At 35.1% G+C, this 25,024-nt stretch overlaps 1 protein-coding gene across 5 annotated transcripts; it reads right to left on the bottom strand.

Moving 5' to 3' along the window:
• Positions 1 to 490: 490 nt before the first annotated feature.
• Positions 491 to 17,067, bottom strand: LOC104116876 (aspartic proteinase 36-like). 5 transcript variants are annotated; one of them, XM_009627829.4, is made up of 11 exons: positions 16,560 to 17,065; positions 14,928 to 15,057; positions 14,516 to 14,763; positions 13,217 to 13,441; positions 12,958 to 13,120; positions 12,766 to 12,839; positions 11,257 to 11,344; positions 4,122 to 4,197; positions 2,091 to 2,162; positions 1,237 to 1,400; positions 491 to 1,156 (listed from the first exon to the last, which is right to left on the bottom strand). In XM_009627829.4, exons 1-10 carry the CDS (start codon positions 16,775 to 16,777, stop codon positions 1,243 to 1,245), a joined length of 1,452 nt encoding a protein of 483 aa, XP_009626124.1. In that variant the 5' UTR covers positions 16,778 to 17,065; the 3' UTR covers positions 491 to 1,156; positions 1,237 to 1,242. The 5 variants fall into 5 exon arrangements, with proteins under 5 accessions (XP_009626124.1, XP_009626123.1, XP_009626122.1 ...); XM_009627828.4 differs by having other exon boundaries at positions 491 to 1,153; XM_009627827.4 differs by having other exon boundaries at positions 491 to 1,400; positions 16,560 to 17,064.
• Positions 17,068 to 25,024: the final 7,957 nt, after the last annotated feature.

The following is a 25,024-nucleotide window of genomic DNA, read 5'->3' as shown; positions in this document are numbered from 1 at the left end:
TGATTTTTTATTTTTTTGCGGACTCCGATTGGCTTGAATTTTTGTATGTTCATATGAACTGGCGTAGTGATCAATTTCATCGGATCGCCATTACTTTCGGGTTCTTTTTAGGATTTTCGGGGTCATACAATATGAATTTTTGATTATTTTTTATTATTCACTTTTTTGTGTAAAAAAAATTGACAGACTCCGATTGACTTGAATTTTCATAGGTTCATAAGGTCACGAAACAGGAATTAATGATTAGGTCCATTTTTTCGTGTGTTTATATACATGATGATTTTTCTGGATTTGGATTACGGACTTTAATTGGCCTAAAAATTGGTGGATCCATCGGATGTAGTTCTTCTCCCTATCTTGTAAAGATAGAGATGCAGTTTCTATTTGAATATTACCACATACTAATAGATTTTAAAACATCAACCACATAGAAAACTCGCTCAGTTTGGTTTGAGATATTGTACGGGGAAAAAAACAAATTTCACCACAGGACAAACTTGACGTAAAAATTTAAATGGAAACTCAGGTATTGGTATTTTCCTACTTGCACAAGATACCAAAACCAAACTCATCATACAGCTTCGAAATATTTCATAGAAAAAGTTTTGAGACTTGTAAAATAAAAAACGTTTGAAGGAATTTCTAGTATTACTGTTCCTTGTAAACTTCCAGTAAACTGGAAATGAGGTAATCTCACAAGCTTATCACAGATATAGTTTTGCTACAAGCAGATATCAGATAAATATTTTAATACTTGTGAAGTGAAAAGTTATCTCCGTCTAACCTATAGGTCACGGGTTCGAGCCATAGAAGCAGTCACTAATGCTTGCAATAGGGTAGGATGTCTACATCACACCCCTTGGGGTGCGGCCCTTTCTCAGATCCTGCGTGAATGCGGGATACCTTGTACACTAGGCTGCCCTTTTTTTTTAAAGCAAAAAAGCTATTAAGACAATTTAATTCGTCAAGAAACTTGTGTTATAACAAGCGGAACACAGAAAATATATCCAGAGTTCTACTTACAGTATGCATTTTGCAACATAAGCCAGCTACATACAAAATGGAATTTTCTGTTAATCTGTTCTATATTTCAGCTTTGCTTTTGCAGTCCATTCTGAATGTAAAATATGCACACCCGGTCGACAGCCACAAGCTGCTGTATCAATACTTTGAAAAGTTATTTTCACAGTCAAACGAACAATTCTCGTCTCAGGTACACCAGAAGCTAATACTGACCAGATTTTACCAGTTGAATAGATAGTTGTGCAGCAGAACTACTAACAAAAAGAATATTGTTAGAGCCGTTTGAGCTGTCAAACTAGAACCACTTGACAGGGAGTGAGCACCTACTAAACGAACTGATCCAGTAATTTCGTCTTTTAATTCAATGCTTGATGAGCCTGAAATCAACCAAAACACATTTTTTGATGAGTTAATAGTGAATCAAACCTTTCCAAAGATATAAAAGATGTCATGACTCAAACACTGGACGAGCACTTCGGCACATATCAAAAGGTTAACGTGGGGATATGCACCAATGTAACTGATCTGTGATAATCAAGTTGCACTGCACATTGCTTCAAACAAAAGATTGACTTTGGGTGTGTTGCAACAGGTTTTTGTCAACTCAAATAGCCAGTTAGAAAATGTTTTTACAAAGTCACTGCGTGGCTCCAGAATTGAGTATATTTGCGGCAAGTTAGGAGCATACAATATGTGCGCTCCAACTTGAGGAAGATTATAAGAATTAGGAATGTTTCCTTTTCACTATGGGAAAGGTCTCGAATCCCTATGATTGTGTAAGTAGGAACGGAATTCTTTTTTTGCTTTTTAGGATTACTTGTAAACACTATTTAACATGCTTGAGGGAATAATCAAGCTATTCATTCCTAAATTTTCTGCTCTTTTCTTTCTTTATAAGTATATAAAGTTTTGCAATGAAATTATAGATCATTTATCTAGGTCAGTAGAGCCACTCTAGATTCAGCTGAAATTAAAACAAAGGGTAACACGAATTGAACAACAAAAATATCTAATTCTAATGTACCAAAATATAGCGCAAATATCGAACAGATATAACCTACACTTACAATTATAGTCGGTCCAACCAATGGCCTGGTTTTCAAGATCATACAAGACTAGCTTATTTGAGAGTACCAAATCTGCAAGCATCAGAATACCTCCAAGACTTTAGAAGAAAATGAGACAATAATGAAAGAATAATCTTTAAGTTCCTTAAGATAAAGAATCCAACCAAGGAAACATACAACGTAATTGAAACAATCCAGATGCACTTTAATCACTATTATCACAGTAATTGACCAATTCTAACAGACTTAGAAGAGCTGGAGAGAGAATTTGGGATTAAATCACAAAACGAGGTTGCAGAGCACTCTCACTTATTATCGTGAGTGCTAAATGCACATTTCTCAAATAGAAAGCACGCCCATGAACAATGTCATTTCCTCAGCCTAGGGTCTATTGGAAACAGCCTCTCTATCCTCACAAGGTAGGGGTAAGGTCTGCGTGCACACTACCCTCCTCAGACCCCATGGTGTGGTATAATATTGGGTATGTTGTTGTTGTTGCCCCTGAACAATGTCGGTTAATTTTTTAAAGATAGTCGTGTCAAATAGTTATTTAAATATAGTCCCCTCTTTCACAAAATAGCAGTAGTTTGGATATAAATAGTTGCCACTTCTTCCAAGAGGTCGCAATTTATCTCTAAAATGCTGGTGTTGAATTTCCACAACTCAATTATTGTGAACGTCGTGTAAACCATGAAACAAACAAGTGATATTGCAGTCATAATCTTAGCCAGCTACCGTAAATGAAATGATTCAATTTTACAGCAAATACCAATTCATTAAAAAAAAAAATACACACATACACATGAACTAGCATAAATTCCCCATCATTTTGTGGGCTTTCAGATGGTTTGGGCCTCTGAGATAGATCATATTAGTGCGAATAGTTCATAAAAAAGGTCACAAAATGGAGTTAAAGAAGAAATAATTACAGACAGCAAAGGGTGCACAATTCACAGAGATTCAACCATATGTTTGTCCGATTCATTTTAGTTAAAGAAAAAAGGAGGAAAAAGTAGTCAGCAAAGGACAAACATATAATTGATTATGATCTTTACTCTTCAACTACACAATTTAAGAGGAAAATCATACAAAGTTGCCTTATGACAGAAAATCCAAGGGCTATTTGGATGGAAGGATTTCTCAGACGATTCCAAATTCATATCCAAATCCTCGTTACCTGTTTAGCTGTAAAAATGAATTAATAGAGTTCACATGCGGACTTAAATCCTGATGGATTATGTCCTTATACGTATTTTTAAATGACTCCTTAGAGCTCGTAAAGACTGCCACCCTCATCACATTCAACTTGCTTGTCTCCATCCCAGTCTGCACTGAACTCCCGCAATCCAGAATGAATACAGGATGTAACCCCGCTCCCAAAAAAAGAAAAAGAAAACAGTGCCTCTCTTCCCAAACCATGTAGATCAGATATGTCTCTCTTATGTGTCTTTACTGGTGATAGGATGCAGCAGACATGATGCCCTCAGTTGGAAATTTTGTAACAATTGGGTCTTAGGAGGTTTCATTTTGGGTGCATAATCTGGTGATGGCAACTATAACGTATTAGACCTCAACTAAGTATGCAAAACTTCTAGCTCCATCGTAAATGATATAAACAGTAAACTATTTTCTGGAAATTTTGCCATGTCAAATGTATACTGGAGCTGGAAATTTCTCAGTTTTAGTAGCTGTGAATGGTTTGTTATAATGCCCTGTAATGTAGCTCATATTATATAACTTAAACTCCTAATGAATTTCTAAGTTTTATTTCCATATGCCAGGTTTTACCTGCGTTTCACGCGGCTTTTCGTTTTCCCACCTTATGTTTGGATTTAGAAGCAGTACTTTTCTGCAGAATTCAAATTCACTTCACAAACCATTTTCCTGTCCAAATGCGATTTCTGATCTCTATTTTCTCTAAATACATTAATTTTGATATGTATGTATTCTAAATCAAAAACATACTCATTCAAACATAGCATGGTAGTCTTGACATTTGCAGTTACAAAAATAAGAAACAGATAAACATACCTCCGAAAAGCGTGAGGTTCCATTTATCCCTTGATTGAGTACCACTATTCTGCCATCCAATGCAAAATAAATCTTCCTAAAAGAGCATACAGAAATCAGATCTACTGGCAAATGTGATATTCTGCATAGAAATAATTCCCTTTAATACTCATCATTTACTTAGCAAACATGATGATGGAGATAGAATATTTTCTCTGAGAAAGTCAATTGACAGCTTACGCTATGACAAGTTCATATAAATATAGAAATCTGAGATATTATTTACTTTTGTTTACAACCCTAAGAAGGGAAAAGAAGGTCTTGTTAGTCCCGCCAATATTGCTGTATTTGTAAATAATAATTCTGGGAAATATAAGTTATCGTAATGAAACAGTAATTAATTCGAGCCCACTGAATTCACAGTGTTTCCTTAAGGAATTTAATCCCCTCCTAGTACCCAAGGTTATGGATTATTTCCTCCCATGATAGAACGAATCACACACTGGTGTAGCGGTACTTCAAACCCCAGTGTTTCAGCGAACACAAAGTTCGATAGCAAATCACACTTACAGTTGCTTTGTTTGAAGTTAAAACAATGCAGAACAAAGGAGTAGAAACTCAGAAAATCATATGGAAATGCTGAGAGGAAGGAGTGCAATGTATAGCCAAAGTTGAGCGTTTTCAGTTTGGTGCCTCTTTCTTCAACAGCTACTGCACATATTTATAGCAGTCAGCTTTGAAGATGAATGACCCTCCACCCTCCATGATGGAGCATGCACTAGCTTGTTTGTGGAGCAAGCACTTGGCCATGGTGGGAAGAGCATTAGGCGGCTGCTATTACAGCTGGTGGTCAATACACGGATTGGAACATATCCGTTACAAATGCGGATAATCTTACGTTAATATTTACTATTAACAAATAAATTTGGTCCAAAAAATTAATCAATCAATCGATCATTTGACCAAATCCAAATCCAAATCCGAAGCCGAAGCAGAGCCGAGCAGAGCGACGACGACGACGGCGCGAGGCTTGCTTTCTTCTTAACTCTTTAAGAGTTACAAGAAGAGCAATTATATATATACCCACCAAAAATCTTTTCCTCTTCCAATATGGGACATGTCTCATTGTCAAGAGGGAGAAACTTAAAATTTTACTCAAAAATTTTATTTTTTCCTCCATTTCCCATTCACCCTCATTTTAAGACTATTTCATCTTAAATAACAAAAACCTCAACAATCCCCCACATGAATGGGGAATGGCTATATCACGGAAGTATGCATGGAAAAAACTGTGTGATCTGCAAGCAAGGATTAATCGCATCTGGATAAGTAGGTTTCCCTTTGAACTTTCCGTAGTGAACTTATGTCGGATATACTCGGTCAATCGGTAGATTTGATATCTTTGAACCGTCGATCTTTGGTGTATACCTAGACAAACATAAGTCACACAATCAACCCTTAACCGTTCTTTGGTTCTCATTGTTGTGTTCGTTTCAGCCATGAACACCGCCTGGTTTCATAAGTGCGTAGAGAACTGGCCTTACAAAGTTCTCCTTGAAGCGGCTAACACTTCACACTTACATAGGTGATTCCTAAACGTGTCATCCTGTAGATACACTATTTGATATACCCCGTATCAAATTTAGAAATCATTAAAAAGCCTTAATACTTTATCCTTGGTACTGAACATTGTCTCATCACGAGAACGGACTAAAATTTTATTTGACAATGTTGAACCGTCATTAATGACTTTGTTTGATCTCCTTGAACCTAGATCTTGGGATCTCCAGTCTTCTAGGTAGAGTTACCGCCACAATGACTTGTTCTCGGCCATAGCCCCATTCCCCTTGATGATTTCTCAACTACCTCTCTAGTTAGGCCTTTTGTAAGTGGATCCGACACATTATCACTTGACTTTACATAGTCAATCGTGATAATTCTTTTAGAGAGTAATTGCCTAACGGTTTTATGTCTTCGTCGTATATGACGAGATTTACCGTTATACATAACGCTCCCAGCCCTTCCAATTGCCACTTGACTATCACAATGTATGCATATTGGTGCCAACGGTTTGGACCAAAATGGAATGTCTTCCAAGAAATTCCGGAGCTATTCAACTTCTTCACCGGCTTTATCTAAGGCTATGAATTTAGCCTCCATTGTAGAGCGGGCAATACATGTTTGTTTGGACGACTTCCAAGATACCGCTACTCCACCAATAGTGAATACATATCCACTCGTGGACTTAGAATCAGTTGAACCGGTGATCCAATTTGCATCACAGTATCCCTCAATCACCGTAGGGAATTTACTGTAGTGCAAGTCAAAGTTCTGGGTAAGTTCTAAATATCCCAAAACTCGTTTCATTGCCATCCAATGAGATTGGCCTGGATTGCTCGTATATCGACTCACTTTACTTATAGCACAAGCTATATCTGGTCGTGTACAATTCATGATATACATTAAGCATCCCAACACACGAGCATAATCCAATTGTGATATGCTTTGGCCTTTATTCTTTGCTAATACAAGATTCACGTCAATTGGAGTCTTTGCAACTTTAAAGCTCAAGTGCTTGAATTTTTCAAGTACTGTCTTAATATAATGAGATTGTGACAATGCCAGACCTTGAGGACTCTTATGGATCTTAATTCCCAGAATTAAATCAGCAACTCCCAAGTCTTTCATATCAAACTTGCTATTGAGCATACGCTTAGTAGCATTTATGTTGGCAATGTCATTACTCATTATCAGCATATCATCCACATATAGGCAAACAATGACTATGTGATTTGGAACATTTTTAATGTACACACATTTATCACATTCATTTATCTTAAAACCATTTGACAACATTGTTTGGTCAAATTTCGCATGCCATTGTTTGGGTGCTTGTTTTAGTCCGTAAAGAGACTTAACAAGTCTACATACCTTCTTTTCTTTACCTGGAACCACAAACCCTTCAGGTTGTTCCATGTAAATTTCTTCCTCCAACTCTCCATTTAAGAAGGCCGTCTTAACATCCATTTGATGAATTTCAAGACCATACACTGCAGCTAATGCTACTAACATCCGTATGGACGTAATTCTTGTAACTGGAGAGTATGTATCAAAGTAGTCTAGACCTTCTCGTTGTCTATACCCTTTGACTACGAGTCTTGCCTTGAATTTATCAATAGTGCCATCATCTTTGATTTTTCTCTTAAAAATTCATTTAGAACCCAAAGGTTTATTTCCAGGAGGAAGATCAACCAATTCCCATGTATGGTTGTTCAATATGGATTCTATTTCACTATTGACTGCCTCTTTCCAAAACAATGATTCGGAAGAAGTCATAGCTTCTTTAAATGTTTGAGGCTCATTCTCCAATAAGAAAGTCACAAAATCTGATCTAAATGAAGTAGACGTTCTTTGACGTTTACTACGTCTTGGATCCTCCTGATTACATATACTTTCTTTTGTTTCTTCCCGAAATCGTTTAGATCCTTCACCAAACGACTCATATTCCTTTTTATACGGATATATATTTTCAAAGAGCTCAGCATTATCTGATTCTATAACCGTATTATTATGAATGTCGGGATTTTCTGATTTATGAACCAGAAATCGATATGCTTTACTATTTGTCGCATATCCTATGAAAACACAATCAACGGTTTTCGGTCCTATATTTACCCTTTTGGGTTTAGGAACTTGCACTTTTGCCAAACACCCCCACACTTTAAAATAATTCAAGTTGGGCTTCCTTCCTTTCCATTTTTCATATGGAATGGATTGTGTTTTGCTATGGGGCACTCGATTTAATATTCGATTAGCCGTAAGAATGGCTTCCCCCCACAAGTTCTGTGGCAAACCAGAACTTATCAACAACGCGTTCATCATCTCCTTTAATGTGCGATTCTTTCTTTCCGTAATCCCATTAGATTGGGGCGTGTAAGGGGCTGTTGTTTGATGAATAATTCCATATTCTAAACATATTTCTTCAAAAGGAGATTTATATTCACCACCCCTATCACTCCTTATCATTTTTACTTTCTTGTTAAGTTGCGTTTCAATTTCATTTTTGTATTGCCTGAATGCGTCTATTGCTTCATCTTTACTATTCACTAAGTAAACATAGCAATATCGAGTACCATCGTCAATAAAAGTTATGAAATACTTCTTTCCACCGCAAGATGGTATTGACTTCATGTCACAAATATCTGTGTGAATTAAGTCTAAAGGATTTGAATTCCTTTCAACTGACTTATAAGGATGTTTAACATACTTAGATTCCACACATGTTTGACATTTTGTTTTTTCGCATTCAAACTTAGGCAGTACTTCCAAGTTAATCATTTTCCGCAAGGTTTTATAATTGACATGACCCAAACGTACATGCCATAAATCATTTGACTCAAGTAAGTAAGAAGAAGCTGAAATATTATTATTGTTTTTCACAACCATTACATTCAGATTGAAAAGACCCTCGATGAAGTAACCTTTTCCTACAAATATTTCATTCTTACTTATGACAACCTTGTCGGACACAAAAACGCACTTAAAACCGTGCTTAACAAGAAGTCCAGTAGAGACTAAATTCTTTCTCATTTCGGGAACATGAAGGACATTGTTCAAAGTCATGACCTTGCCAGAAGTCATTTTCAGAAATATCTTCCCATATCCTTCAACTTTTGTTGTTGAAGCATTTCCCATATAAACTGTCTCTCCGGGTCTAACAGGAGCATAAGTAGCAAAAGCTTCTCTAACTGCACAAACATGGCGAGTGGCTCCAGAATCAAACCACTACTATTTAGGATTTCCCACCAAGTTACATTCAGAAAGCATGGCACACAAGTTATCAACATCATCATGCTTTACTACCATGTTTGCTTGACCCCTTTTCTTGTCTTTCTTCGGAGCACGACACTCCGTAGATTTGTGTCCGGTTTTCCCACAGTTGTAGCAGTTTCCACTGAACCGCTTCTTGCTTGGGTTGTATTTCGGACCAGAAGCCTTCTTCCTCTTTTTGTTAGCTTCAACAATATTTGCTCCCATTATTGTTGAATTTCCACGGCCTCTCCTTTCAGCAGCTTTATTGTCCTCTTCGATTCTCAACCGAACAATGAGATCTTCAAGGGACATTTCCTTTCGTTTGTGTTTCAAATAATTTTTGAAGTCCTTCCACAACGGAGGCAACTTCTCAATCATTGCTGCTACTTGGAATGCTTCATTGATGACAAGACCTTCAGCAAGTAGATCATGAATAATCACTTGCAATTCCTGGACTTGGGTAATAACAGACTTGCTATCTACCATTTTGTAGTCCAAAAATTTTGCGGCAACGAATTTCTTCATCCCGGCATCTTCAGTTTTATATTTCTTTTCAAGCGCATTCCACAATTCTTTTGACGTCTCCACGCTACTGTATACATTATACAGATTATCATCCAGTCCGCTAAGAATATAATTCTTGCATAAAAAATTAGAATGCTTCCACGCTTCAATCACGACAAAGCATTCATTCTCTGGAGTTTTATCTGGCAGATCAGGAACATCTTCCTTGATGAACTTCTGTAGACATAACGTAGTTAAGTAGAAGAACATCTTCTGCTGCCAGCGCTTGAAATCAATCCCGGAAAATTTTCCGGGTTTTTCTACCGGTGCCAACGCCGGTGTTCGGCTTGTCGATGCGTTGTCAGTCACCGTCGGAACAGCTTGGTTTTCGTTTTCAGTCGTCATTTTTTCTATAAAAGAATGACACAAACAAACGTTTAATAAACGTTTTCAAACTGGAGTAAAAATCACGTAGATTTTAATCTCCAACAAAACGCCACGAAGGCTTTACTCTCCAAAACGGGAGTACACAAAACCACAAAGGTTTTAGTTTGCAGAATAATAAGAATAACACAAATACAGAAATAAATATTAAATTCCTTAAGATTGTTAGTCCCGCCAATATTGCTGTATTTGTAAATAATAATTCTGGGAAATATAAGTTATCGTAATGAAACAGTAATTAATTCGAGCCCACTGAATTCACAGTGTTTCCTTAAGGAATTTAATCCCCTCCTAGTACCCAAGGTTATGGATTATTTCCTCCCAGGATAGAACGAATCACACACTGGTGTAGCGGTACTTCAAACCCCAGTGTTTCAGCGAACACAAAGTTCAGTAGCAAATCACACTTACAGTTGCTTTGTTTGAAGTTAAAACAATGCAGAACAAAGGAGTAGAAACTCAGAAAATCGTATGGAAATGCTGAGAGGAAGGAGTGCAATGTATAGCCAAAGTTGAGCGTTTTCAGTTTGGTGTCTCTTTCTTCAACAGCTGCTGCACATATTTATAGCAGTCAGCTTTGAAGATGAACGACCCTCCACCCTCCATGGTGGAGCATGCACTAGCTTGTTTGTGGAGCAAGCACTTGGCCATGGTGGGAAGAGCATTAGGCGGCTGCTATTACAGCTGGTGGTCAATACACGGATTGGAACATATCCGTTACAAATGCGGATAATCTTACGTTAATATTTACTATTAACAAATAAATTTGGTCCAAAACCGAATCCGAAGCCGAAGCCGAATCCGAAGCCGAAGCCGAAGCCGAAGCCGAGGCCGAGCAGAGCAAGCGACGACGACGGCGCGAGGCTTGCTTTCTTCTTAACTCTTTAAGAGCTACAAGAAGAGCAATTATATATATACCCACCAAAAATCTTTTCCTCTTCCAATATGGGACAATGTCTCATTGTCAAGAGGGGAAAACTTAAAATTTTACTCAAAAATTTCATTTTTCCCTCTATTTCCCATTCACCCTCATTTTAAGACTATTTCATCTTAAATAACAAAAATCTCAACAGGTCTGATAACAAACAAATCCACTCAGATATCTCACATATCATGTAGCTGAAATAGTTCTAACGACAAAAGGGGAGTTGCCACCTAATTCACAGCAGAAGTAATCAGAACTCATCTACTCTTCGAAAATTACACAATTATGAAACAATTCACATTCCACCCTCCAAGTTCAAGCAATTTATAAGAGTGGTCAATGGTCCGACACTACTAACCTTATGTGATAATTTGACAAATTCATATTACATAAGACCAAAAAGCTCAAAACCACAAGGCTAAGCAAAACAATACTGAGAGTTAAAACTAACTCGTGAAAAAACATACTTACATATGGGAATAGATACTCGCGGGGTCTAACTCTTAAAGAAAGAGAATTTTCAAAATGAAAAGTGACTTGAGGGAATCCATCATTAACACTGCAATAGTTAGAGGCAAAAGTTATTGCATTTGGACATCTTTTTACCTGGAGAACTAAAAATAGTTGTAAAATACAAGAATCATAAGAGAAACATCTCAAGAAAAATAGTTTCCATAAAAAGGGAATAAAAGAGGCAAGGAATTGTGACGCTTACAAAGTTCATTCCTCCACGTGGACCTCCACCGGAAACAAATCCCCCGTATAAGATAATCTTTCTCATTCTGTTTTTTCTTTTGATAAGTTTACTAGCAAATTTTTTAAGGCAACTAGTTAAATACCCGCACCATAAGTTAAGCGTCTTCATATTCAAGTGGACCAATATATCAGAAAGTAAATTTCCATAGCTGTTTTACTTCACATAGTTGCCAAACTAATCAGTTCACTAATTCTGACTAGTAGTGGTAGTCTGTAATAAAACCAACATTCAAAAAGTTTGGTTTTGTAGGAATACTTTCCAAGCAAAAGACTATGTTGGGCTAGGTTCAAATCCAAGGCATGGATGCAAAATTAGTGAAATATGTGTTGCTAAAACCATGATCTTTACAACTGGAACAAGACAGAATAAACAGAGAGCACAACTGCTTTACATGCTCTAAGATCTTTATCCCGCATAATGATCATCATCATACCAAACACCACCATTGAAATAACTTTATTGCAAAGCCAAATTGACAGTTATTCTAGTAACTTGATTGCTAGTCTTTTATAGGTTCCAAGTCAGTATAATAAAGGACTTCTGATTCTTTTGACATATATTACATTGCTAATCTTGAATTATCATGCACATTATGCTAGGCGTCACATGAATCAGTGCAAATTGCTCAACCTCATTTTATTTCCACTAGTTTGATACAAGAGTGGGTTGCTCTAGTGGTGAGCACCCTCCATTTTCAACTAAAAGGTTGTGAGTTCGAGTCACCCCAAGAGCAAGGTGGGGAGTTCTTGGAGGGAGGGAGCCGAGGGTCTATCGGAAACAGCCTCTCTACCCCAGGGTAGGGGTAAGGTTTGCGTACACACTACCCTCCCCAGACCCCACTAGTGGGATTATACTGGGTTGTTGTTGTTGTTGTTGTTGTTGTTGTTGTTGTTTGATACAAGAATTTGAATCAATGCATTTATCAATTTTCAGTTCATCTTGAGATAGAATTAGCCATCGTATTCCACCTCTTGCGAACAACATCTTGGGAATTAGAGTATAACTGATAGCATGATGGCACTTTAGAATCCAATTGCCACTGCTTCAGAATAAACACGCTTGAAGCACAAAGCAGCAGCTAAGTTATCCTTCTTAAGGATGTTGATTGAGAAATTGAAAGAGTAACATGATGAAATAAAGAAGAAACCACAAGTTAGAAAGACAACGTAACGTCATGCACTTACAGAATGCGTAAAGAGATGAGTGCTCAGTATGCTCCATACCTTCCAGAGTATTCAAAGCATGTATACTCATCACGAATTGTACGCAATTTCAGATCAGGTTGCCAGGAGAATATCTGGCAGAAGTGAAGAAATACAAACATGTCAATTATTTTAGGTACAAACATTTATATCTATTTCTGATTCAATTAAGTGGCCTCCAAAAAGACTAAACGAACTATAGTAGCAAACTACCTTTTTCACTAGTGGGCCATAAATCACCTCAGGAAGATAAGCCAATGTTGTTCCACTATCAATTATTACTCCATTGTCCTCTCCATTCATACGTACATCAACAGACAGGTTTAGAAACTGATAACCAACTTCAACTGCCTTCATATTGACATTGTAATGTGGCCTAAGAATAAAGACAATTTAAAGTATTTAAATCATTACAATTTTCTCAACCACAAGCTAATCAAAAGCTTCATATTCTAGTGGAAAATTTACATACTGATTAGGTACCAAAGGAGTCATGTTTACTTTTGGTTGCACAACATCCCCAATGGCAAAAATACCACCACCATTCACACCATCTAAGCAGTGTGCAAACTTTTTCGTCACTCTTCCAGATGAAGCCAGCTGGGAAAGCATGGATGAATTTGATTTCCCAAATCCAAGAACCCCATCAAGAGCTTCATCAGAGGAATTCAGATCCCCAGATTGTGAAGCACCACACCTCCGAGAATACAAGGGAAAACATCAATAAACTTATCCAAGAAAGAAAAGAGAAAGAATAACAACAAACGGAATAAAAGATAATGGTGTCACCAGAGCTTGGCTCAACTAACGCATAATTATTGGAACCAAATGAGAAACAAACAAATGTAGTTGGCTCAGTGGCAGTCGCAAATCATTGACCATGAACAAGAGCCCAAATGGAAGCTTTTATTTGTTTGGGGCCTTTAGATTTAAAATAAATAATTTTGGCGAAAGGCTACAAGATTCAAAGATTGAAGAAAAGTAACAAATTTTATTGCAAGGAGAAAAAACACAAAATATCTAACAGTCTGGGTCTTGAAACCTGGCAATGGAGGAAAGGCAGCTTATAGAAGCTGTGACCATTCTAGATATCTTTTATCCTTATGTTAGTTCAAAGAAGAAATGGACTAGTTGATTTACTTACCCAATGAAGTTAATCCCTTGCCAGACACATATATAGAATAATGAAAACAATCCTTGTCACCTTGTTTATCAGTACAACTAGAAGATAGGCAAATACAATTTTACCTAATCCATTAATTCTTCCCTTCCAATTATAGAGGGATTGGGTAATGAAGTCGGATGATATTATAAAGAAAATGTGGAAGGGTCAGGATCCAACTTTACATTGCCTTCGTACCTTTCTAGCAGACCAAACAAAGGAAATTGACTTTTACTCCCTTTTACTTCTGCTCCCCTTACATAACTACCTACCATCTCAGACCCCAACTAATTAAAAGTTTTAGATTTCTGAAATAATGAAAATGCTCTTGGAAACTTCAGCTTCATCAGATAGACAAAAGGAGGAAGCAAAACCAATTCCAGATGAAACGGTTTCATTGGATTTTGATAAATTAATATACAGCAAGGTCATAAATTTGCAAGTGCTGTAATGATGGAAGAAGTGCACTCTCAAGGATTTTTTCGAGCATGAGAATCATGTAAGATCACCTAGTTAAATTAAATGTTTAACAAGTCAAATGCTGGATTGAGGATTATAAGAGCTACAGAAATATTCTTTCGCTCGCATGTTAGATAACATACATCTTACCCAAAAATAACACTCCCATTTGATGATTTAGTTTGGAGATCACCTGACACCTGATCATATTGGACAACATCCTCCACAAAGTAGCCCCTACTATAGCTTCCATCTCCATAAACTTGACCATAAGTACAAGAAGTATTACCATAGCAGCCTGATACTGAACCTCTGTCGATGTCTTTGCAAAATGAGTGACCACAAACAATGAGTTTACCAGTGAGAGAATCCCTTGGATTGTAGAGTGTTAGCTCCAGCTGCCCAAAAACAATTCAGATAAAAAAGGACAGAATAGAGCATCAACGAAGAATTGTTTTACTTTCAAGAGCAATTCATATACTGAGAATAAATGTATAGACACAAAATAAAAACATAAACATACATATACACATATGTCAGTGTGTATTTAAAAGAAACATACACCATGATAGCCTCTTCTGGGGCATTCTTGACACGTAATGCAGTTAACCCACATAATGTCACTTCCTGTATCCACTTGGACATAATAATTAGTTGGAGGTGTTCCAATCCCAATCTTAGCATAATAAAGCCTATAATAACAAAAGATCCAGGAAATGATTTCAATAGCAGCACAAACTGACTCCATACGGTAACAAACTGTCATTTTAACATATATAAAATTGATTGTTTGTAAGCCACATAAAGTTGCGTGAAGAGAGATTTTCATCAATTTATCCAAATAATGAAACAAACTAACTGACAATGTAATGAGCTTAAATTTATCATTCAAACATGGAATTTAGAATATTCTCCAATTAGCCGAGATCTAAGCATCTTCTGGAAATTATTAAGTCAGCACATGATAGGCTTTGCCAAAAGCTGACATTGAGAACATAGCCAATTGATAATTCACGCAAACTCTTTTACTACAACAAAACTTTGATAAACAGTATTCTATCATGGATGATGCACAAATAGAATAAGCAGACCTACCGACATACATATATATATATATATATATATATAAACACACAGGGACGCATATAAGAAAACGGATGATATGTATACACAGGCGGATTCAGGATTTGAAATTTATCGATTCAAGTTCAAAATTCTACCACAGATCATTTGATTTACTCGGTTCGAAATCTATTATTTGAACTAATTTAGTGGATTTTTTAACTTGTATACTACATCTGCCCCTGTCTGTAAATAGCTGCTTATAGTGACAAGGTGAGATACAGATATTAAATCACTCAACAGCTCTACTATATGTTTTACAGCTCTTTTCCAACAATACAGAAAGCATCGTTTCAAACACTGCAAAATAAGAGAAGTACAACTACAGCACAATGTACCACACCATGTACACAAAATACATATATTTATACTCGTGCTTCAACTGCTTTATATATGTGAGATTAAGTTATATACACCGTCAGCGAAACCCCTTAAAATTTGGGATTTTTAACTTCGAAAAAATGGCAGGTTAATTGCTAACTGCTTTATATACCTAAGATTAAGTTATATACACCATCACTGAAGCTTCCTTAAAGTTTGGGATTTATAATTTTGAAAATAAGGCAGGTTAACTGCTACAACAGGTAAAGCAGTGTTATCAAATGCGAAAAGCGCAAAAAAGCTCTAAGGTCTGTTGGGGCTTTAAGCGCAAATAAAGCATGGGCTTTAATAAAGAAAGGCGCATATGGAGAAAAACTACAAATATGTATCTGTAGTCCAAGGCTAATATCTATAATCATGAATACCAAATATATGGACAAAGAAATTGAAGAAAATTTACGATAAAGTGAAATATCAAACTGTTTAGTGTCGCATCTTCCGGATTACGCTCGTTTTTAGGAAAAGTATGTCTTAGAGCCTTGATGACAACACTGAAGTACCCATTAAGCGAGGTGAAGCGCTCAACATGTTTTGTTTAAGCGCGCCTTTGATAACACCGAGGTAAAGGTGATATGATAGTAAGAATTCGCAGTATGTATAACTTAAACTCTATATACATATGCATATATAGTCAGAATTACACGCATATACCCAATTTAATAATAAACCGGAGTAAAAAGGAAAAGCAGACCCGACGGAATCAGGACGGCCAATGCCGCCGATAGGAAGGTCAATGCCGGCGAGGATTCTGAGGTGGCGCATTTCATCATGAGCTTTTAGGGCACGTAAATTCCTTTCCGACCCGGAAAATTTATAATTCACTTTGATCACTCCTTCAATTCCCCCATTTACACTCCAAACAAGTATAAGCACGAACAACGTGACGTATCTCCAATCGAATTTTTCCATTCTGGTTACTTCTCAAATACTGGAATTTTACTACTTTTTAAATTAAGGGTGAAAACGATGATTAGAAAATTAAACAGAAATGGAAGAGAGAAAGGAAAGAGACGCGGTGCATGTAATGTTGTGTTCTTATAGTAGCTGCCCACTGATTTAATTAATTCTCTGTTTGGAGTGGAGGGAAAGGGAAATGAAGGATAATTAAAGGGATGGTGTTTCTCTTTTTCTTTTTTCTTTTTTTTTGGTTCTATTTTGTTCGGAAATTAGGGAAGGGAGAATTAAAAAAGAGATAATGCTTTTTCTTTTTTTCTTTTTTTCTTTCTTTCCCTTTAGTTGTCTTGTATTATAGTTATACGTCCAATTTGTATAGCACAATTCATATTTTGAGTGTCAAATCTTTTAATTTTAATTAAATTTAAAAATAAAACCTTTATGTATTTTTTTGGAATAAATTTATATATCTGAAAATTACATAAAGATTACTATGTATCGGAATAATTAATAATTTAAAATATCGAAAAGACATATAAAAAAATATTACCAAAAAAAGTTTATTTGATTCTCGAAATTAAAATACCGCTATATAAATTAGGATGGAAGAATCACTAAGGAAAAACTAGAGAAAACTTTGACCTATATAATTGAATTATAGAGTATAAAATTCACTTGTAGAATTTGAAACGTCACAACAATGACTATTTTCATAGACAAGGCCGGAAAGTGGCAAGTGAGCACAATTTTAACCATAAATTACAAAGCTTTCTTGGGTTGAAGATGGCGTAAATCAATTAACGATTGACAATTGTAATGTATGAGGATTAATACAGAGGAGAGGACTCTGCTCTTGAACGATAAGACCTAAGCTTACTTTTTGAAAGTGTGTTATAGCCTTTTTGGTCAAGTTTCTCAAAGTTAAAAGTATTTTTTTTTTCAAAAAATATTTTTTTCAACAAAAAAAAGTGCCTTTTTTTTTTTTAAGTCGAAGTATTTGGTCAAGCTTTTAGAAAGAAAAAAAAACTTTTGAGAAGAAGCAGAGGCAGTTTTGAAAAAGTAGAAAAAAAATAGTTTCTCTCCAAAAGCACTTTTGAGAAAAATACACTTAGAAACAATTTTTAAAAGCTTGATCAAACAGTAATTGTTATTCAGAAGTATTTTTTAAATTAATTAGTTAAACATAAATTACTTCTCACCTAAATTACTTTAAAAAAAAATACTTTCTATTTTTTGCATATTGACCAAACATGCTAGTAGTAAGAATTGTCACATATTGAAACTTCGGGAATTCTCTTAAGCAACAGTTGAGGTTCTTCAACTGTGTGTGTCATCAACATGCTTGCCTAGCATATAAGATAGGTCATTTTAGTAAATTTAACTAAGCTGGTTATTTTGATTGGCCCATATTTATAGTTACTGTAGCTGCTTCAATGTTTTATGTTTGTCAAGATAGTTTTGCCCATGGATGATGCATTTTACACGTCATTCATAACAGTATGACGCATTTTCACTTTTCTTTTATAATCCTGCAAGTGGCGCTGAGTTGTAAGCTTTCAAAGCATTTCTTCATGGTTATATAGCCACGTGGCTTTTGTAGTCTTAAAAAGCTACTGGCTTCGGTTAACTTATATTCACTTTTTTAAAAAAATTTAACTTGTATTCACTTTTTTAAAAAAAATTAATTTGTATTTACTTTTTAAACAACTTCAGGCTTCTTTCTCCTTCTCCTTCTCCTTCTCCTCCTTCGTTAATAGTTGTACCCTCTCTTATTCATCTCGTTTCTTTCTTTCCTCTTTTATTTTCTCTTTCTTTATTTATTTCTATTAATTTTGGCTCTTTTGAAACTTAAGATCGCCGATTTTTTAAATATCTTATATGGAGCGTAGTTATATATTTATACAGCGTGAATGTTCTATCATATTTATTTAACCTATGGGTTCAGTCAAATTACTATTTTTCCCTCAAAAATAAAACTTCATGCCTCTTCATGTCGAAAATATTTTTCATTCTTTAATCTTTGAAATGAACAACATCAATTACTGCTAATCATGATCTATTAAATTCATTGTTGTTTAGAACTTCAGCTTCAGCAAATATAAACAAAAATTTCAACTCCTAGAATGCTGAACTTCAGCAAATACAAAACAAATTTAAGCCCTGAAGTTCATCACAAACAGAACAAAGTTTCAGCTAAAACATGCTGAAGTTCAGCAAATGCAGAACAAAGCTTCAGCTAAAACATGCTGAAGTTCAACAAATACAGAATAAAGTTTCAGCTACTAGAATGCTGAAGTGCAACAATTACAAACAAAAACTTCAGCCAAAACATGATGTTACGTTGTTTTATTGAACTGAAGTTTGCCATTTGCACTATGAACTGAAGTTTGCCATTTGCACTATGAACTGAAGTTTGCGTGATTGCCTTTGCAAGTCAGGCCAAACTTCATGCAAAAATATCTGAAGTTTTGCTACACTTCAGACAAAACATTCTGAAGTTCAAACTTCAGACATAAATTTTTGCTACTTCAGGCCCGTATGTCTGATGTTACGCAAAAAGTGGGTACGCTTGCAATTTCTTTTGTAAAGCGGGTATAAGTTAAAAGGTGACCCAAAAAGCGGGTATAGATGCAAATCCCCCTTCTCCGTATGACTACCATTATCTAGCTTACAAAAAAGCAAAATTCACAAAAGCAAAGAAAATTAAAATAAATAAAGAAGAAATTTTAGAAACAAAACTAAAAAATTGAAGATAAAGGAATACAAAGGAAAACACTTGGACGCTCCATTAATACAGGTAATGCAAACTGCAAATGTAAAATTAAATGTTTGCAAGCCTTAATCGCTAACTTCAAAATCTCACATTCTAACTTGAATTTTTTAATGTTGCATCATAATTTTAGACGTAAAGCTTTACGAACTATATAAAGACCAAATTCTAGATAAACTATTATTGGCATATAAGGGACAGCTAATATTAGTCTAACAGGATATTAATGAAATTTATAAGAAATTTTGTAAATTAGCCAATAAGGGAAAGTTCTATTCAAGAATGAGTGAGTGGTTTGGTTAGCAAGAAAAGTGAGTTTGTTGGAAATGTATAATAGAGACAATTTTTTCGTTGGTTCTTATTTTTATTTTATTTTCATTTTCTTCCCTTTTTTTTTTTTCTATTTAAAGGTCAATCAAAAATACAAAGATAAGAATATATATGACTATTTCTAGACTAATAAAATATGAGAAAATAACTAGACTTTAATTAAATGTTACCAAGGAAAATACAAAAGTCACTAATTTGTTTATTAAAACCTAAATTAAAAGAAGATATATTTTTTTTGTAAATTTTATCTTTCTTTTGAAAATGAAAACCAAACTTATATCTAAAATGCGATTTTATTTTTGTAATTTTCACGAGTAAAACTTACTAGAAATATAATAAAAATCTACCTCGCAGTTCAACAACTTGTGATATCAGATTATTTATCAGTGAGTTCAACTTGTGATAGTAGGTTATTTATCTCCTTTTTTTACCATATTACCAATTACCTATCATATGAATTCACCTATAAGATCTGATTATATAAATATCTTTTTATACTATTTGAAATGCATAGAACTTAAACTCAATAAAATATTGAGGTATAGTACTAGTTTCTGATCACGTGTATTGCACGTGTATATTATCTAAATTGATATTAATTTTAAAAAAAATATATATTGTTAAAATATGTACCTAACCATTACAAAAATAAACATAAAAGACGTGCAAGCTCAAAATCATGAACTGATTTCATTTTAACCAAATATCATCTGAACATGCGAAGGTGAACAATTATATTTTACAATAAATTGGTTGATGGTTAGATGAACAATAATATGTGTGATGGTCACATCACCAAGGAGTCTCTGAAGCTTTATTTTATTCCTCATAAGTCATAACCAAGACAATATGCCTTGCCATGATTCAGTTCATTATATATTGCTCATTAAACATATATATCTAATATGCATCCTACATTATATATTGGGTGAAAAGGACAGCAAATAATATATCACAAAAATTAAGTCAAAGATCAAGCAAAAGTTATTCAAAAAATATGTAGATCTATTTTACCTCAAACAAAATTCTAACTCTTGAATCCGATGATCTCAATTAGTATATGCATGTGGAAAGAATGAAGAAATAGGCATGCTATTCTTATTTCAATGGCCTAATATTCAAGACATGCGGCTGCATAAACTGAAGCACCAGCTGTATTGGGCAATCACACTGTTCTTAAATATTGTAGTTCTCTAGTTTTTTGGTAATTACTGCCATTACACTACATAAATGATATATTGATACCATTGTCTCTTCATTTGCTCTCAGGCTTAGGTCCTTTGAACTTTATCTGTAACTACTCAAGTGTACATATTTCTAGAATTGTATAATAATGGCACGTTGAAAGAGATTCAATTGCTTTTAATATATATTGAATTAGAAATTGCAACTCTTAGAGTTATTCATATTTTTATGTAACGCAGAGAATATCAGTTAATGCCTTGGTTTATGAAAGAAAGGAATTTTTTTTTAAGGGTATTATAGTCACTCAGTTTTTAATGGTCAATTTAGTAATTCAAGTTTGATATTTGAGGTTTCCACTTTTAGCATAGTATGTATGTATATGTATGTATATATAATGATTGATGAATATTTGAGTGTGATTATTACTCTAGATGGAATTTGGAGGGGGGGGGGGGGGTGTAGGGCGAATGCCAAAACCATGGTCTTAGGAGCCAATGCCAAAACTTTGGACTTAGATAAGTAGTGAAATACTATGACTACAGCCTACAGGGAACGCTCACCTTGGACCGCATATTCCACCAAATGGTCGGAGCCAAACCACTCTTGACTCACTACACGCTTTATATACTCGTTTCCTATTACTCTTCAATGGTGGTCAAGACATTTTTAAAACTACAAGAATTTAAATATTTAATAAAGAGTATTTTGGTATTTGTCAAATCCTTTTTTCTTTTTCATTTCGTACCTAAAGAGACTTATCTAGTTAACATAAAAGTATGCGTGGGGAAACTCTACTTGTATGCTATCCAATTTCATTTCGAGTTTAAGTTATATATCGGTTAGGGTAAAAATCATTTTTACGCTATCAGATCACTCAAAAAATATTTATAGATAAGCCTCAATAAATATGAAATTTTTAATCACGCGAGTAACACAAATTACTTGTTGCCGCAGATGAGCAAATACTTTTATCTGCACTTCTTCTTGAGAGCAGAGATAATTGTCCCCTAAGATGATGCACACTACACTAGCTAACAAACCACTAAGCGCGACATTAAAGCATATTGAGAGTAGAGATAATTGTCCGGTGTATAAATTAAATTCATTCTAAAATCTCGAAAAGTTGCAAAATAAGTCCTCTACAACATTGGCTTAGCTAGGTTCCCTCGTTCAAACTTTAAACCATTAAATAAACTTTTTTTTATGAATTTGTGCACTAAACTTTTTAGATCAAACTACACAACATTTAGCTAAACAATTTAAAAACTTTTAATAGAATTATAATTTTATATATCAAAATTAAAATAATATTAGATATTTTACTAATAAAAGTAAGCATAAAACTAAAGGAAAGAGAGAGTTGAGAGGATTTGTAGTTTGTAGAGAGTTTTTGTTGAAGAATATAATTTTTTGTAGAGCTTGACTTTTAAATTATAAAATTTATTTAAGAAATAACTTTTAGTTAAAAAATTTAATTTTAACATTAGTTGTTTATTTCTACAAAAATTTTAAGACTTATTTTGTTAGAAAAAATTTTAGATAGAAAAAGAATCAAAGAAACCATATATGGTGGTCTCCGTTTAGTTTTGGCAAATAAAATAGATAAAATTGTGAACCCGTAAAATAATACGTCACTTTGAACACTCTGCATCATTCAACTATATTAATGATGTTTAAAATAGAATATATAATTATATCAAATACTCTTAATATTTAACTTATATATGCAATATAATCTTTCGACATAGGGCTGCTACCCCACTGCTCTACAACGTTTTTTTAGTTAACGCAGTTTGTCCCTACCTATCCAGACTAATACATATCCCATGAAACTCAATGCACCGTCCGAGCCCCAATTCTCCTCTTATCATATATAGTCCTCTGACTTCTCATAGAAAACATTCTGCCCACTGTCCCACCACCCACTATAAACTTTTGGCATTAGTTTAGTTTGGCGCATGTAACATGGGACTGTTCCATCTATATCTATAAATTCTGTCATTTGAGTACTGCAGCAAAAAAGGTTACTACATTAATATTATTACTACACAATATATAGCCTCATCCACATTCCAAGAATCTGTAATACCAAACCCAATGACAAACATGAGGCTCTTAGCCTATCGATGCTTCGACTTTGACATGTTTGTTAGGATTGAAATAATCAGGTCTCATGCGGAATCTAGCAAAGTAAATATTGAACGACGATAAATCAGACAATAAAAAAGAAATATATCAAAAGAAACATAAATATTTAATGTGGTTCGATTAATTGACCTACGTCCACGGCGGAGATGAGCAATCTAATATATAAAAGAGAGTACAAAATATCGAGAGAACAACCTCACGAAAAGGCAAACAAAAGTGACATACTAACACTTGTCCTGTAAAGTTCCCCCCTAAACACGACTCTCAAACCTCTTATGGCTGCATTGAGGATGTTGCTGAATGAGAAGGAAGAATACTCAATTTATAGAAGCCCAAACCTTTTCCTACAAGAAAAGAGACTAGCCAAACATGAAAGATTTATAATTTTATTCTATAAGAAGGAAAACTCAATTATAGTAAATATGTTGCTCTTTCTTTCGAAAGATAGAAAAATCAAATATGATAAGAAAATAAGAAAAACACCTAACAATGTCGCCACCCAAGTATGCCACATGTCTTTATTCGAAGAGTTTCATGCTGACGAACTGTGGACTAGCTACAAGAGCAGATGCAAGGTAATCAAGAACCTCTACGCCACGCGTGCCGTTCAAATGGAGAAAAAGGTTCTCAAATTTGGTATTCCCACAATCCAGCTGGACCAGTTACGTGGCAGTTCACGATGACGAGGAGGAGATCACCAGGCTCGGGCACGGTGACGTGGTGATTGCTTATCGAATGAAGTACCGCCACCTCATCCGAATGACTCGAAAATTTACGTGCCACGTTAACTTATTTACCGGATGACATGGCACCTGAAAATTACGATCAACTCATGGTACAAAGTGGATTGTTGAGCTTGTACACCATAGAAAACGAATGTGATCATTAATTAGAGAAGAAATTGACAACATTCTTAATGCCTAATTATAAAGACGTGCCATTAAGTATAACTGTCACGGGCCACAGTCTTGGAGCTGCCCTTGCAACATTAACAGCGTACGATATAACTACAAAATTTGGTCACGCACTTAACAGTCATATCATTTGGAGGGCTTAGAGTAGGTAACAAAAGTTTTAGATGCCAATTGGAGAAAAGTGGTGCAAATGTTCTCTCATTGTCAACTCCGACAATCCAATTACAAAAGTTCCGAGGTTCGTGATCGACAAGATGATGATGTGGGGTAAAAAGGTGACTGCCCACGTGGCAACGACGGGGCTGCCAAGCTGGCTTCAAAAATGCATGGAGGATGCACAATGGGTATATGCTGAGGTAGGCAAAGAACTTAGATTAAGTAGTAAAGACGACTACAAAATTAGCAAAGCTGGAGACGTTGCCACGTGTCATGATCTCAAGACGTATTTGACTTGGTGAATAATTTTGTAAGTGAAAAGGATGTACCGAAGAGAGAGCAACAAGAAAGAACAGCGGCTTTAGTTTGACAAATCTTTCTTTACTCTGTACAGAGAATAGGGATAGGAAAGAGGATCACACGTGAGTCTTCTTGAAAATCCACACCAAAAATGTGTGAGGTGAAAAAAATGTACAAAGATTGCACGTACTTTTTTTTATCTTTTGAGAAAGGGTTCGTAATCGATGAAGATGATGTGACATAAAAAGGGACCACACACGTGGCGACAACGGGTTGCCAAGCTGGCTTCAAAAATGCATGTAGGATACACAGTGAGTATATGCAGCGGCGGACCCAAAATTTTGTGCAAGCGAATTTAATCTTAGAAGTACATAACTTTAGTCGTAAAATAATAGTTGTCAAGTGAGTTCAAATAAAATATTTATACAAAATTTACACAACTTTAATCCTAATTTATAC

This window comes from Nicotiana tomentosiformis, chromosome 5 (genome assembly GCF_000390325.3).
Source record: "Nicotiana tomentosiformis chromosome 5, ASM39032v3, whole genome shotgun sequence".
Classification (NCBI taxonomy): Eukaryota; Viridiplantae; Streptophyta; class Magnoliopsida; order Solanales; family Solanaceae; genus Nicotiana; species Nicotiana tomentosiformis.
The sequence above is the reverse complement of the archived record's forward strand: the minus strand, read 5'-3'. Positions and strand labels throughout refer to the sequence as shown.